General features: G+C 36.2%; 2 protein-coding genes across 3 annotated transcripts; one reads left to right on the top strand and one right to left on the bottom strand.

Moving 5' to 3' along the window:
• Positions 1–47: 47 nt before the first annotated feature.
• LOC116172016 (zinc finger protein OZF-like) lies at positions 48–9410 on the bottom strand. Its single transcript, XM_031489099.1, has 9 exons — positions 9154–9410; positions 3554–3688; positions 3021–3179; positions 2845–2976; positions 2454–2792; positions 2247–2404; positions 464–799; positions 230–415; positions 48–181 (listed from the first exon to the last, which is right to left on the bottom strand). The coding sequence occupies exons 1-9, from the start codon at positions 9289–9291 to the stop codon at positions 130–132; spliced, it is 1635 nt and encodes a 544-aa protein (XP_031344959.1). The 5' UTR covers positions 9292–9410; the 3' UTR covers positions 48–129.
• Positions 9411–13552: 4142 nt separating this feature from the next.
• On the top strand, positions 13553–15756 carry LOC116172221 (endothelial zinc finger protein induced by tumor necrosis factor alpha-like). Of its 2 annotated transcripts, XM_031489387.1 has the most exons (3): positions 13553–13688; positions 13743–13892; positions 13941–15756. In XM_031489387.1, the coding sequence occupies exons 2-3, from the start codon at positions 13743–13745 to the stop codon at positions 15540–15542; spliced, it is 1752 nt and encodes a 583-aa protein (XP_031345247.1). In that variant the 5' UTR covers positions 13553–13688; the 3' UTR covers positions 15543–15756. The 2 variants fall into 2 exon arrangements, with proteins under 2 accessions (XP_031345247.1, XP_031345246.1); XM_031489386.1 differs by having other exon boundaries at positions 13577–13892.
• The last annotated feature ends 720 nt before the right edge of the window (positions 15757–16476 follow it).

Here is a 16476-nt window from a genome sequence, read left to right as displayed (position 1 = left end):
AAAAATAAGTAGTTTGCATATTCTGCACGGAAGTGTAAAAGAGAATCTAACGCAACAGTTTAATAGGCCTTTTACAATGTCAAAATACTAAATAAATGACTAGTTGCTATGATCCTAAAAAGAAAATGATTATATCGAACTAATTTCCTGAACCTGAACCGTGTGCACTGTAGTACCATCCCTGAAAACAAACCATAAGAAATGGAATTGTAGAAATTGTGAAACTTACAATATTTCCGTAACTTGAACCGTTTCTACTTTGGAGAGTTTCGATTTCGCAACAATCGTATGTGTACTAATGTGTTGTTGCAATGAGCTCGATTGCGAGAAGCTTTTATTGCATAATTTACACACGAACGACTTTTCACCCGAGTGTCCGCGCATGTGCACTTTGAGACTACTTGAACCGGCGAATCTAAAAGCAAAAATATATGATGTGGAGGAAGAAGTTCAGACTACATACCTCTTTCCACAGATCCCGCACCCGTGTGGTTTTTCACCGGTATGTGTCCGCATATGTCCTGATAAATGTCCAGATGAAGTGAATCCCTTATTACACACCGAGCAAATGTGCGGCTTATGCCCGGTGTGCGATCTGGTGTGTATCACTAGCGTCTCATGGCGACTGAAAGATTTCCCACACAAGTTGCAATTGTATGGCTTCTCACCGGTGTGGATGCGTTGATGTATTGCTAAAGTGTTTGACCCGGCAAATGCTTTTCCGCAAGTTGTGCAGATGTAAGGACGTTCGCCTGTGTGAGTGCGCATGTGGATTCCCACATAACCCGACTGGGTAAATCTGAAATATTGTATTGTGCATAACTGTTTGAGCCGCGCATTTTCCATTTGTAATTCGGGTAGTGTCAGATGTCATTCAAATTATGTAGAATAAGTAATTAATAAAAGCCATTTGTGTAATTATGGCAGACTCTCAAATTTGGAAGTTTCTTATTTAAGTACACATAATATTTTTTGGACTGAATTACATTTGATGGATTTTGAAATTCAGTTAGCACTGTCTGAAAATATACAACCCCAGTTATAACTGGAAAAAGTGCAGTAGTTCGCAATAGTAGTTGTAAGAATGACATAACTAACAGTACGCTTTTTCACATTGCTATGTTAAATTACGTTAGGACGTGGTGTAGAGCTAATTGATATTATTACAGAAAAAACACGAATTAAAAATTTTCGCCTTAAGGCGAGTAACTTTAGGGCCATGTAACGTAAAAAGTTGACGTGTGCGCATCTGATTTTTACAATATGTGATATGTTTGTCTTTACTGGAAGCATTTCTGATTAAAACTTCAAAAAAATATCTCCACAAAAAGGAGTTGACATTGTGCAGTCAGTCTGCCCATTAATCTGATGTTTACAATATGTGATACGTTTGCTTACACTAAAAGCAATTTTGGTTAACATTTCAAAGAAATATCTCCATAAATAATACTTGCCATCGCGGAGTCTGCGCATGCGCGCATCTGATTTTTACTATATGCAATATGTGTGCCTTCACCAGAAATGTGTGATTAAAATTTCAACAATATAATTATATTAATAAATAAGGAAGTTGACATTGCGCAGTTTAATTGTTACGATTTTCCTTGGCTCAGGCGCTAGAGCTATGCGCTACCAAATGCAAAAAGAACAAACTTAATATCTCGAAAACTGTAGAAATAGTTAAGGTCTCGGACGGACGGACAGAGAAAGTGGCTGCAATAGCGCACCCAACGGCGCTAAAAACACGAACTTATAAATTAAGATGGACTGCTGATCAAACAGTTGCATAGAGGTAGAAATGGCCCTAGCATGGGCGCCGCCATGATGCACATTCTAGTTATTTTCTAGGGGAATTTTCCTATTGCTCAAGTTTGAGACTATTGCAGCCTTGGAAAATGACATATGTCACAGTAATTTATTTAGAAAACGTGAGGTTATTGTTGGGTTAATGCTTCTTCATTAGTTGATTTGAATTTCGCGCCATGTGAGTGCACATCATGGCGGCCCCCATGTAGATGTCATTGTTAATTCAGCATTAGCAGTCCATCTTAATTTATACGTTCGTGGCTAAAAAGCATGAACCAATAATCACAATTCTAGACAGTTCACATCAAGCAGTATCACATGACCCAGAAACCTTCTTTTTTACTTATAGTTTCTGTGAACTTTCACAATATAAAGAGACTTTCAGTCATGCCATCACTTCAGCTTCTATGGCGACCAACTTCATAATTCCCTAGCCTTACCCTTTCCCGCATGTGGGGCACAAAAACGGTTTTTCCCCTGTGTGCACTCGTAGATGCTTCTCGAGGTTGCACACCTGCGTGAAACTTTTTTGACAGATATCACAAACGTAAGGCCTCTCTCCCGTGTGAGATCTAACATGAATGCGTAAACTTCTAGCCTGTAAGCACAGAAATTAAAGTAATCTGATGCGACTTTCGAGAACATACTTCGACATATTGCTTACTACAGTACTTGCACGTAAGCAACTTATGTCCTGTATGATATTTCATATGTTTTGAAAGGCTAGATGCCCATTTGAATGCTCTCCCACAGACAGAACACAGATGTGGTTTTCCCTTAATGTTTCGCAACTCGCCCGTATGTTTCTTCTTATGCTTACTTAAATTCGAGCTCTCGGCAAATGACATATCACACTGATCGCATTGATGAGGTTTCTTATCCAGATGAATTTTGAGATGACGCTTTAAGATACGCGCCTCTGGGAAACCCTTGTTACACACGTGACATACATGATCCAACTCCTTCGGATGGCTCATCATGTGCACCTAGTACGAATAAGACATATAAAATCAATTCTGGACGTGACAACCAATATACCTTCAGATCGACTTTCAATGGAAATGATTCATCACACTTAGAACATGGGTACTTCTGCTTTGAAATCTTTTCATTTGTTTGAGCAGTCACATTCTCTAGTGGATCTTCGGTAACAAAAATTTCCCCTTTCACCTAGAGGTTCCGATATTAAACCAGTTTACACATATTTAACTTACTTCAATTTTGTATGTGCCATCCTCTATGTAACTCACATTGACCAATTCTGCTGGAATTGCATCAGTAATTACCGTTTCATTTGGCTGGGGGTCAAAGTTTAGTTGCTCTTCTAGTTCCTCCTTCGTTTGTTGATCAAGTAAAGATTTTGTGAGCTGCTCCTAGATGATTTGGGAAAATTGTTAAGGCGTGTTTTAAAGAGTAATGTATCAGATAGGACGAATTGAACATGATTGATCAAATAGGGGGAACATAATATAGATTCAGTTCTTGGCTAATTTCCATTTACCGCTTATCACAAAAAAACCATGCACTTAAATAGCGCTATAGTGTACGCTTTTATTAAAAGAGGAGTATAGTGACTGTTTTAATAAGGAGGATTTGGCGGACACGCATGTGATGTGTGATCGAGTGTGTGATATAGAGTAGTATTTCTTGAAGGATAAGGGTAATGTCGATAAGATGAAGGATGGTATGTGTATAAACGAGCTAGATTGCTAAATAGTACTGTCGGTTAATGCATATTATACAATACCTGAAAATCTGTACTAATGTACTGCCTCAGGATATTTTCAGACCTTTCACAAAGCTGTTTGAATGTATACGCCCGACTGCACTGTAAGACACATTGAACACACATGAGGTTTGGTAATCCATCATTCTCTTCAACCTGCAATAAACCATGCATAATGAATAATCTAGAAGTTGATCAAGTCAATATTCCTTGCAGTATAAATTACTCAAATCCTTTTAAAGAACAAGATAAAAAAGTTTATGCACATCTACAGATGACGATAGAACATTTTGTATGCACAGATTGTGCTGAAGTACTTATTTCCAGAGTTATGCAAAAATATCTCCAGATTTCAAACATAGTGATCCGGATCTGTTAGCATTGTAACGGAGTACTCAGTTTCCGTACCGGAATTAATGAACACACTGTATACTCGTATTTTGCGCTACCAGCTTTAATGAACATCCAGTATCTAGAGGCGCTTCGTTACGAAACGTGTTGTTCCGGAACTATTTATTTCTTTTAGGAGTTGGAGACAGAAGGTAGTTGCCATATATAATTGGTCAGTTTTATAATCGTTCCCGTAGAAATATATAAATTATTTTTGTGGCATCCGATAGCCTTCAGCATGGGGAAATTAATATTTCAGAATTTCCGCTCTGTTCAGTAATTATTAGATCATTTTGGTTTCATCTGTTAAGCTGAAAGATCGTGCAGTTAAGCAAATTAAGTAAGTGTAATTAACAGTAGCTAAACGAGTTGCAGTAGATCGCATCCGAACCAGTCGTGAGTGGTTTCATTAGAATTAGATTTAGTGCTCTAAATTGAGCTAAATTTTGATACCAATTACACATTTTTAGTTTATCGCAGACTGCACAATTAAATTAAGAAGTTTAATTTTTTGGACGCTATTATTCGAATACGTGGTTATGGCTGGAAAGCCGTCGATTCTCCATGAAATGGCCGAATTTTATAAGGCAGTTATTTAGAGAAAATCTTTTTGCCTTTAGTGTGTAACTGAATGGGGAAGTTCACTTTTTGTCAATATTCACTGTACGTTTTGCGATTTTATCACCACTCCGTTAACTTTAAAGGTAGGCATTTGCTATATTTCTTTTGCTCATAAGGGGATTATTGTTTTACTTTTCCTGGCTTTGCTTTCTCGTAGCTACCGCCAATTAATTTATGCTTGCTTGTTCGATCCACCAATCGCCCCTTTCGTTTGATGACTCGTCGAAAAACCGACCTCTCGGAATCGAGGCATCGCGTTGGCGCACCATATACTTAACACTATTCCTTTGCACCATGCCCGAATCACGCATCAAATCGGCGCATCGACGAATAGTGTACTCCGGGCTTTAAGGCTGCGTTCAGACACGATTCTCACGCGGGTCTCGCCGGTTGTCTGAACGATTTGGAACATTTTCATGTAAATAAGATATCGTCGTAAGAATCGCGCGATTCCTCGATTCTGATGGAATCGCGCGAATATGGCCGTGTTTGAACGTAGTCTAAATTTGCTTCGGGGCAGATTAGGTTTAGTTTATAAGGTCATTTTGGGTAAAGTTACAAGTTCATTTTAGATATAGGTAAGAGTATTGTCATATTGGTAAAACACTTTTTTTGTGGCGTGTGTTTACAAACCCAATAAATCTTGAGTTTCATTTTACTTTGAGCAAGTCGAGTGTTAAGTAGTTTCTATTACTTTTTTAGTCAATAAACTGTGCACAACTCTTGTGCAGATAAAGTTGTGGATACTTACTTCGCTTTAAAAGTGTAGTTTTTCGTGGGGGACAGGCTGGTAGGAGGCGTATTTTAGATATTGAAAACAAATGATCTAACACTTTTCTAAAATCCACACTTATACGATGTATTTGTTGGGTATTCTTACCAGTAGAGGGGGAGGAAGGGGACTAGGGGGACAAATTGCGGAATCGGTATCCGTGGAAGAGGAATATATTCGTACCCATTTTCATACTTTCTTACTTCTTTCTAAATGATGATGATACGCCCGGAAACATTAATCAATGTTAAAGAAGCAATTGGAATCCAAATAACATTCATGCGTACAATCGTTTTAGATTGTGACGTTTTAATTAAATTTCTGGCCATAAAAAAATAAATATGATATATATTACCTATATCAAAACATTCATCTCTGAAAATTACCGCTATTTTTGATTTCTTAAAAACGATTGAAAGTATTCACAACACAATGCTTCTAACACTGACAGGAAACTTGAGCTAAACCAATCAGGAAAAGATACCATAGATTAACCCAACATCCGGTTTGATATGTTCGGAAATTTAATGGTCCGTTCTCACCTCCGAAAATGATCACTATTATTTTTAATTTCTTAAAAACAATTGTGCTTGTAACACTTTAGCTGAACCATTGGAAGAAAAAAAATACCATCTTGTTCCTTTAAATCTGATGGGAGTAAGTGATCACGTGAGCTTATACCCCCTACTCATACCTGCCATTACCCGCACTACGTACATCCTTACCAACCACCGAACCAACTTCCTATACTTGACCTATCCCAGGACCTTCTTATTTTTGTATTTATTTCACATGCATCACTTCAATTTTTATTGAGCGAAGTACCTAACCCCCAAATTAGAAGTTTACTTCTGCGCACAATCGCGCGCGCAAGTTTTGACATGTTTAATACAGTCGATCGATTTACTTAAGAAGTGCTTCTGTTACAATTTCAGTAAGATCGGTTCACAAACAAAAACTTACTTTTGCGTATATATGCGCGCACACACAGCTTTTGACATGTTTGATATAATCGATGTATTTTCTTTTTTTAAGCGGCGATCAGTGGCGTACTTACGAAATAGCTACAGGGGGGCGTAAAGAAAGAAAACCAATTTTTTACAAAAAATTTGGAGTGTATGTGCATATGCATTGTGCATGTATAAATATAGTGGGTATAATAAACATAGAAGGTCCATTTTCAAAATAGTTTCCAATTTTATTGTTTTATCGTTAAGTACATACTCGTATACCGGTATACCTATAGGTATAGATAGCTCATATTGGTTAAATTTATGTCAAAGGAATAGGTAAATTCCTAAATTTATAACAACATATTAACACGTCTATTTTTCTGACGCGCCAACTTATCTAAAACCCTCTCTAAATCGACATCGTGTTGACGATGAATACTTAACACTGCAAGTCCATTAAGACGATTCTGAAACATACCATTGTTCACATTACCTATGCAATTCAACATAATTTATTCTTAACACATACCTGTCCAATAGTATTTCGGAGGTATGTTTTAACTCTCTTTAACGTGGAAAAAGATCTTTCGCTAGTTGCTGTAGATACGGGCAAAGTAGCTAGTAGGTGAAGTAACCTGTATATATTAGGAAAAAAAGAATGCCGACATCGCGCGCGATGGGCACAGGGGGGCACACGCCCCTATGCCCCCCCTGTAAATACGCCACTGGCGGCGATTCTGTTAAAATTGCAATAAAATCCGTTCACAAATAAGAAATTTTTTTTACACATGCGTGCACGCAGCTTTTGACAACTTATGTATTAGCGAGTTGTTGTGTTATGGTGCTTTGAGGCGAGTAACTACTAATTTTCATTTTGGTCATAATTCATTACGGTTAGCAGGTGTCTCTAGTATGGTATTAAAATTTTAGTAAGATCGGCCCATAAATATGCGCATGCGCAGAAGGATACGGTTCACCAGTCTGAAAATTAATAGGTGTCGTCTCCAAGTGGTAAGTAATACGCCTCCCCACTACATTTTGAGTTATTGTGCTAACAAGCCAGACAACTACAACAACAGACTTCGTCCTGTGATGAATGCAACACTTTAAAGCAAGAAACCAAGAATCAGGTAACAGTTTTAGTCTCGGTTTTAGATATTATGATCAGTACGAAAAATTGACCATTTTAGACAATGGCGTCACTATATTTGCTTTAAACTGACGCGTAAAGTGAACATTGAGAAAGTATTCTACCTTCTATACAACCCAAGAACAGACTGGGGCATGTATAAAGAAAAACTTCAAGAAAAAATAAAGTCCATATAGAACTTAAGTTCTCCACAACAACACTAGACTCCAAAGGTGACCAGCTGGAGGAGGTAATAAACTCCTCCTAAAAGGTCTGCTGTTCCAATTCAATCTCAATCAGGGGCGGATTACAAATCACCTATTGGAACAAAGAAATTGAAAAAGAAAGACGGAAAGATACACAAACTACTTACCATAAAGCGCAAAAAGAGTACACAAACAGATAACACCAAGACAGTATCTTGAAGGAGATATCACTGGAATATCGAGTTAACTCGAAAAACAGTGAGGTTACACAGGGGTCTATCCTCGGTTCTATCAAAACAAATCATGTGCAAACGAGTACATCTGGCTGGGATCTCACTTCCCTAGGTGCCAGCCAGGACACATTTGCACCACATGCCAAGAAATGAGGGCGGGAAGAGAACCAGAAAGGTAGAAACAAGTAAATGGAACAGATGGGCTGTAGGCTCATTTAATCTCCCTGATAGCATGTCACAATGAATGCATAAACTGCATACCACAAACCAGTGGCAACACTCAAGACGGACACTTAAAAGAGTCAGTCAAGATGCAAATCCTGCAATTGAAATGAGACCTAAAGAAAATTATCAAAATTCCGAGAATTAATAAAGTTGACAATAAAGAATTTCTGTAAACTACCTATTTTTCCAAACAATGTTTATGTTATGGCACACCTGCACATTTCATGGAATCATGTACGATTTTCATTTTTCCAAAGAAATTCCCCTTATGTGATCGTTTTGTCCGTCCTTCTGTTCCTCATCTAACTGGAGAGCGAAAAGAGACAGCAAAGTCAAACCTATACTAATTACTAATCGATTTCTACAAGTTCAAGGATCAGGGCTATTGAATATGAGCCAGATTAAAAGCTGTGTTTCCGATTGCGAGTCGAGTGGAGAAAATTTCCCTACTGAAAATCGTAGGCGATTCTTCGTATCTTGTTGCACACGTATTAGTTATCTTGTATAACTCAAAGCAAGCAAATCTATAAATTCACTCATCCAATTTTTAATTCACTATAAAACGGAGTCTGAGTGTGCTTATTTCCTCCACCAAGAATTTGCTCCTTTACCCTCTGGCCTTTACTGTTTAAGGTACCAGTTACCAACACAACTTGAATAAAACAATTATACATAATATTCTGATGGTAATTTAATGGTCCCTTGTGACTGCCAGCATATTGTTGCTAAAACTAAAGTAAACGCATATACACGCTAGCTATACGATATTATGAAAAATATGCCCAAATTCTCTAGTGAATTTTGTTCTGGAACTGGAAGCTCTAATCATTGCTTTCTGCCTGCAATATTTCTTAATTGGAAAACGACGAATTTCAACTTTTCAAGTAAGATTTCTTCACGAGTACCTACTAAATACCTACAAATCACATAACAGTTTTGGTTTATTTATAGAACGTAATACCGTATTTAAACTTGGGATCATTAACGTTGCACTGTAAAATTGCTTTTATCTTTTTCTACACTCCGGCGAAGTACCGAATGTATGACAGAAAGAACACATAACAGAAAGATGTAAATAAATGTGGAAATTACCTGAATGGCGGCAAACGATACGAGCATTTCGTCTAAGCAAGCCCCAAACAAAGGTCGCATATCTCCCTTTTCGCTTAAACATGCCCTGCAGATCTTTTGCAGTTGTAAGGGTGCCGTTAAATAAATACTCATGTCCATTTTGCACAAATTAGAAATCACACACGTAATCTTATTCGAAACGTAAGTCGTGCATTTGACAAATAACCGATGTCAGAAATGGCGAACGAACGCGGAACCGAAATATGTTTATACGTGCCTTGTTTTAACGTAGGAAAAATACTACGCAGACGTATGGCGGAACTAGATTTTGCGCAATTGTTTGTTTATTTCCCGCCGACTTATAATTTTTAAATGTTGCAGGTTGGAGGTATCACGTATCTAAATATCTAATAAATCTATCGTTGTCCTAATACGCCAACCCTGTTCATGCGTCTTTTGTCGTTGTTATAGATATCCAAATACAGTGTGGATGTAATACATTTTCTTCACAAACACAAACTCACCTACAGCTGTCACAAATCGTTTAAAAAACGATTTAAATCAAAGATCAAAGATGCATTTCAATTTCATTTTAACAAATGATTTAAATCAAAGATACTTTTGTCAATAAAGAAAGTATTTAAATAATAAATCATTTTGAGATTTAAATATTTTTTGTGATTTAAATCTTTTTAGAAAGTTTTTAAGATACTTTCAATGTATTTAATTAATTCAAAAAGATTTAAATCCAATGTTGTTAATTTAAATCACTTATAAAGATTTAAATCATGTTTCCGATGATTTAATCGTTTTGTGAAATGATTTAAATCGTTTTGTGACAAAATGTTTGTAAAGGATTTAAATTCAATAAAACTGATTGGTCTGATGATCTTGCTCGAAACTCTCAACATCATTCATCAATATACCTACCATTTCTACCGTATCTTATTGTTATTATTTATTAAATTAAAATATGTATTTTTTTGCGAAAGAAATTTTAAAAAACCAAGACATCGTCAATCTCTGTATACTAGATTTTGTAATAAATACATACCGGGTGTGGTGCCTAGCGCGACGCAGCATAGGGATTTCAATGGTAATTTCTTTATAGCCAATTACTAGCTCCCCTAATTATTTTAGAGTAAAAGTCTAAATACGGTTATAAACAAGTACCTATAAATTTAATATACGTCAAAGGCAAATAATGAAAAGTTATGTTGTTTTTTTAGGCAATTCGAAGGCATATCTGATTTATTTTGTCGATTTCTACGGTTTTGAAAAACGGAAAATTATAACTAATAGTATGAACAGATGCAGTCTTTTTTCTCTGAAAAAAACGTATTTAGAATTTTGCTCTAAAATAATTAGGGGAGATAGTTATTGACTATAAAGAAATTACCATTGAAATAAATCCCTATAATGCTGCGTCGCGCTAGGCACCACTCTCTATAAACGTCTACCGAAATAAAACCCGGGTTAATTAGCTTAGTCAGGTTGAAACAAATCAAGAGAATTTGCTAGTATGTATTTAAATCGTCTCTAAAAGATTTAAATCACTCGGAAACGATTTAAATCTTTTCGAAAGTATTTAAATTTTTTTAAAAGATTTAAATCATTTTTAAGTTCAAAATCAAAGATAGTTTTCATGAAGATTTAAATCTTAAATCAAAAATCATTTTCCGTAAAAAGATTTAAGATCAAATGATTTAAATCGAAAAAAGTATTTAAATCATAAATAAATAAATAAAAGTAACAGCTCTGCCGGTCACCTATATACTTCTAAGCCATATATAGCAGACCAAAAATCGACATAGTATTTAATTAACATTAAGTCCCAATGTAGGACCCTATTTCGAAATATACTGCTCGTTTTTTTGGACTGATAGCATCCTCTGCCAACACCTGAAAGAGTTGTACACAATGGTTGTATGTAAAACAAAAAGTAAGTAGTAGGAGGGGGTTAAAAATTAATTTTATCTCTCATTGTATTCTAATTAAAGGTCTCAACGAAAGGAACAGTTTTCTACAAACTACTGCCCTTCTTTCTGTCCTGTTATCAAAGTACGGGGGGAGGGGAAAGGGGGGGGGAGTGGTTTATCCTTCAATGTACTCTAATGAAATGTCTCAACGAAAGGAATTAATTTATACTAACCATATAGTCTTCCTCCTCGATCCCTTGTCGTGATCGGTTATAATTATTTATATCTTAAGAGTTAATTGTCAAAGGAAAGTACCTACAAAGGGCGATTGGGACGTTTGGAAGAAATATAATCATTGGGCATTTAAATAAAATTTGATACATAACCACTTGGAATAAAACCAAATGTAACGCCAGTTTCATAATTTCGTTTTGCGCAAGCGCAGTTCCAAGTTTCTTATTTATTGAGGAGGTATTCAAAAGAAATTTGATACATAGCCACTTGGAATAAAAGCAAATGTAGCGCCCTTTTCTAAATTTGATTATGTGTAGGATGTGCAGCTTTCTTATTTATGGAAGAAATTTCGTAGGGGTGTTTAAAAAAATGCTTTTTACCTGCACAAGGGTGCACAATTTGTACTTGTAATTTGTCTACATTGATATATGCGTTTTTGTCTTAGCTCATTGGTGAAATGGTGAAATCCATTATGGCACCCACTCTTCCAATGTTTACTACGATACCGTTGAGTATAACGTGGTTGAACTCCATCTTGCTGAAAGTGCAAACTTCCTTCGTCTAGCAGGAAGTGTCATCCACTTGACTCTCAAAAAATGATGTGATCGGAGGCTCTATCACTTCCTCGAATAGATTCTGATGCTATCATATACCTTTGATTATAAATTTTATATTCAAACGTAAATTTTATTATGTGATTTATTTATATAAAATTAATGATTAATGTTACTGATAAAGTTAAATTTACCAACAGAACGTGGAATAAATAACACGTCAATATTTATCACCGATTGGCATTACGATGTCAGTTTTGTTTTATTACACCACTGCCAATAATGACGCGTTTTCCCCCACTCTTATAAATTCCTTTTTTTCTATTTCCGTCTCGACCCCTTTTAATGCAAGGTTCTCTCCTTTTATTTTTACTCGTAGGAGTAACTCAATCGCGCAATGTTAATTACATGATCCTCCGTCAGATGTAGTGACTATATAAACTCAATCGTAACAATTTGCCCTTGCAACTACTTGCCCCACCTTCCCTTACACCTTATACCCGGTCTTGTCTTGTCTTGTCTGAATTCGATACAACCAAACCTATGATCTTAGGTCAAGGTCGTCGCTTCTTTGATTGAATGATTTATTTATTTATTATAGCTCTCTGGTTCTGGGCCCTCAACAGGCTTGCGCTCAATTACCTACAGAGTGATCCGCATAATGCTTTTTAGAGGTACCTCTGCAGAAAGTCTTAAGTTGTTCTATACTACTCCGGTATTTACCTTACGAATTAGGAAAACTGCAGGAAAACCTAATTTGGAGTAGGCGGCAGAATGCTCCAAACTGGTCTAAAGGTAATTCGCCACAGATGAAAAATTCATCTCAATCCAGGTTCCGGATTCACATCGATTGTCCTTCTTTGTTAGAACGTTTGAACTTTTATGTACCTCACGTGAATACTCGACAACACTACACTTTTTATTGTAAAAAAACTGGGTTAAATATTTCTCGTAATTCACCTTCAACATGTGCTCTTCTTAACTTACTTAATAGAAATATTGACATTATTTAATTATGACATGGCCCTTTTCCCACTGTCGATATGGCTTTAGATTCCCTTTAGATTCCCTTTATTAGATATGTACTAAATTATGTCCAAATCCAAAATCCAAAATGCGTCTATATATTTTATAAACTTAAATTTTGTTCTTTTTTCTTATATTATATTTATTGTGTCCTATAATTGGTGTAAACTGTTGGGCATTAATCATTAAATAAATAAAAAATAAATAAATACATTTATAGCCCAATCACACTCTACCATTGAACCACAAAGTCGGCGCCCCTTGCTGAGACCCGTTTTGCTAGCTGGCATCCGTTGCCAGTAGAAGAGATAGTGTGAGTACTTTTGGGGAGCTTAGATCGCTATTTATATTTTCATAGACCCATAGATCGGCGCTATGGCATTGGGCCGTAACGTAAGACATTAGGGCACAGACATTGGACGCGGACATTGGAGTGATGGACCGCAAGACAGTAGACCGGAAAGGGAATAGAACGCCGACATTAGGCCGTGGACAAGGACGAGTCCTCATGTCTGCGGCCTACTTCCTCTTTGCCGTCCATTGTCTTGCGACCCCAATGACGGCGTCCTATTGTCTGGCGACCTAACGCCTGGTCAACCCATAGATCCTTTGGTTTTCTGACGAAGGCGCTGTAATAGTGGCGTTACTCAACAGTATAGCTAGAGTTCTTCTGAGCTGAGGATGTTGCCTTTGGAACACCTCGTACAGTTCTGCGATGGGCGTATGAGTTTTGGACGTTGTCAACCTTGCTTGAATGAGATGCTTAGTGTCAACTTAACCACAGCCGTGAGCCGAGCTGATGTACTTAACATAACCTCGAACGGTAAAGTTATGTATTTTTTCTCGTTTACCCGCTAAAGATACTTTATTTATGAAGATGGAAATAATTCTACAAATACCCAAAGATTTGAATAAGTTGTGCCGAACTTGTATGAGCTTAGTCGACGATGAACCTCAAAATTTCCTAGTTTTCCAAAATGAAGAAACAGAACTGAGCAAAATACTTCAAACAGTAACCTCTCTTAAGGTAAGCATCTATTACACACATACAGTAATTTTTTTACATTAAATTTAGATATTCCCAGGTGATGGATTACCGACAAATTTGTGTTCTGTCTGTGTTCAACACTTAAACTCTGCCTTTACGTTTATAAACCAATGCACCGAAGTTGATAACAATCTTCAAAAGATCCTAAGGGATGCATACTCATCAGATAGCGAATGCGTGGAGATACTGGATACTACTTCTTCTATTATCAAGTTTCCATCGGCTGATTTTTGTTGTAGAGATTGCAATTCTCAATTCACTTCGTATTATGAGTTATCCATGCATATGATGATGCACAGTGAAAAGAGAAGCTTAACAGAAAGATTTATGAGTAATTTTGCTGACGATAAACATTTAGTGGACTTGAAACCTACATTAACGGACAACACTTCGTTAATTGATGAAACTAGAAATCATTTAAAAGTTTCTAATTCGAATTATATAGAAATCAATGTTGAACCCACAGATCTGCTTCCCGGAACTGTGAAAGTAGCAACTCTTCATTCCAACATTCCTAGTACTTGCACGCAGAATCAATTTCAGTGTGACATGTGTAGTGAAGGTTTTTCAAGTGAAGATCAACTTTCCTCGCACATTCTTTTAGACTGCGGTAAAACAGTTGAACAAAAACATATATGTACATTGTGCTCCAAAGAGTTTGATGATCTAGTAAGCGTATCATTACATTTTTTGAATCATTCACTTGCCATGGAGATTGTTAATGGTGAAAGTATCTCGGGTGATGTGTCTTTTTGTGATATCTGTGGTCAAATTTTTGAGAACAATGCTCTGCTACGTAATCATTATCAGGAATATCATAAAGATCGAGAGATGCAACACTGGATGTGTTCAGTGTGTGCAGAGCTGTTTGAGGGCGAAAAAGATCTCTTGACACACATCTTAGTTGTGCACTTTGATGACGAAGTGTATGTAACCGAATTCAAAGTGAAAACCCAATGCGTTTTGTGTACAGAAAGATTTTCAACTAGAGCCGAATTGCATAGTCACTCTCTTATCCATTTAATGAAGAGATATACTTGTCGCAAATGTTCTTTGCAGTTTTGCACTCAACAATCCTTGTTTGCCCATTTTGAAGTTCACGCCGGTAAAAAATACGAATGCTCTTTGTGTGGAAAATTTTTAAGCAGTCGTAGTGCTCTGAAATCGCATAAACAAGGTGTCCATCCGAATAAGTTAGATCATTGCTGTTCGATATGCGGTAAATGTTTCGCCACATTTGCCCGTTTAAATACCCACTCCAAAATTCATACTGCAGATAAAAAATATGTTTGCTCATATTGTGGTTATAAATCTCACAAATCGGGGGATTTAGTTATGCATACAAGAATTCACACTAGCGAAAGGCCTTATAAGTGCACTGTGCCCAATTGTACCATGAGCTTCAAAACTTCTAGTCACTTGTGTCACCATGTTAGAAGACATTTCCAGATTCGAAAATTCAAGTGTGACATTTGTGCGACGAAATTTTCTACAAATCATGGATTAAAAATTCATCAAATGCTGCATACAGGAGAAAAACCTCATTTGTGCATTGTGTGTAAAAAAACATTTCGAAGAAAATATCATCTGAAGGTTCATATGAAGCAACACGTAGAACATAAGGTTTGATTTGTAGTATTGTTGTGTATTGTTAATTATTCTTGTTAGAGGTACTCTGTTTTTCCTTGTGGGGTACTTTTTTTTAAAATAAAGTGGTAGCAAAACTATGGCGGAAAAGACAAGTATAAGTAATAATATTTTATTTACTGCTGTGTGTGTTATTTTGGTTGAGACTGTCCTGTGCCTCTTGTGAAACTTTTAAATATACAGTAAATAGAATCAATCTAGCTAGTTTGTTTCTTTGTATATGTTTCAACGGTTGTGATTCACTTATTCATTGTGATCAGAGACGTCTCTGATTGTGATACACAGTTTCAAGAATAAACTATATTATTATTTATTATACAGGGTGAAAACGAAAAGTTTTGATTTTTTGGGATCGTATCTTGAAGGTAGAAAAAAGTCAAAAACTGCCTATTTGAACTATTTTTACGTAGAATCTAGAGGCGTCGTCAAAAACATTTTTGCACTACCTTTTCTGAGATTTTACCCAAAGTTGGCATTTTTTAAATGCAACATTCAATGCCAATTTTTTGCATTCTTTTTCCTGGTTACATGATTTTAGCCATTAACAATGCCTATTTATAGCCATCCATTCCACGCGTTTGATTCGTTTTTTTTAACTTTAAAGTATATACATAGCCCATATGTATACATTTAAGAAAAATCTCTGTATACTAACCATTGAATTTATAACTAATGATACTAACTAAAGCATTTGTAGATACCATTCTCTATGGTTCACTACTCCCTCCTTTCTCCCTAGCTTCCGCCATTGTATTTTTATAAATACAATGCTTCCGTATAGCCCCCTAAATTGCGTAGTTTAAATGAACTTAAATAAAAGCTTAAAATAAGTTTGTGGTTCTTTAAGTTAGAATGTTATAAATCACCTTTAAATAAATAAATTAATGTATTTTTCATTTGTTTGTTTACCCTGGAA

Source organism: Photinus pyralis, unplaced genomic scaffold (assembly GCF_008802855.1).
Source record: "Photinus pyralis isolate 1611_PpyrPB1 unplaced genomic scaffold, Ppyr1.3 Ppyr1.4_LG5, whole genome shotgun sequence".
Lineage (NCBI taxonomy): Eukaryota > Metazoa > Arthropoda > Insecta > Coleoptera > Lampyridae > Photinus > Photinus pyralis.
Note: the sequence above shows the minus strand (reverse complement) of the source record. Positions and strands in the feature narration are given on the sequence as shown.

Excerpts from the sequence above, each read along its gene's own strand:
- LOC116172221 (XM_031489386.1), top strand. The coding sequence starts at position 13,737 with ATGAAGATGGAAATAATTCTACAAATACCCAAAGATTTGAATAAGTTG. Across the intron at positions 13,893-13,940 it reads AAACAGTAACCTCTCTTAAG|ATATTCCCAGGTGATGGATT; the intron begins GTAAGCATCTAT and ends CATTAAATTTAG.
- LOC116172016 (XM_031489099.1), bottom strand. The coding sequence starts at position 9,291 with ATGGACATGAGTATTTATTTAACGGCACCCTTACAACTGCAAAAGATC. Across the intron at positions 3,689-9,153 it reads TATCGTTTGCCGCCATTCAG|GTTGAAGAGAATGATGGATT; the intron begins GTAATTTCCACA and ends GGTTTATTGCAG. Across the intron at positions 2,977-3,020 it reads ATGGCACATACAAAATTGAA|GTGAAAGGGGAAATTTTTGT; the intron begins GTAAGTTAAATA and ends CGGAACCTCTAG.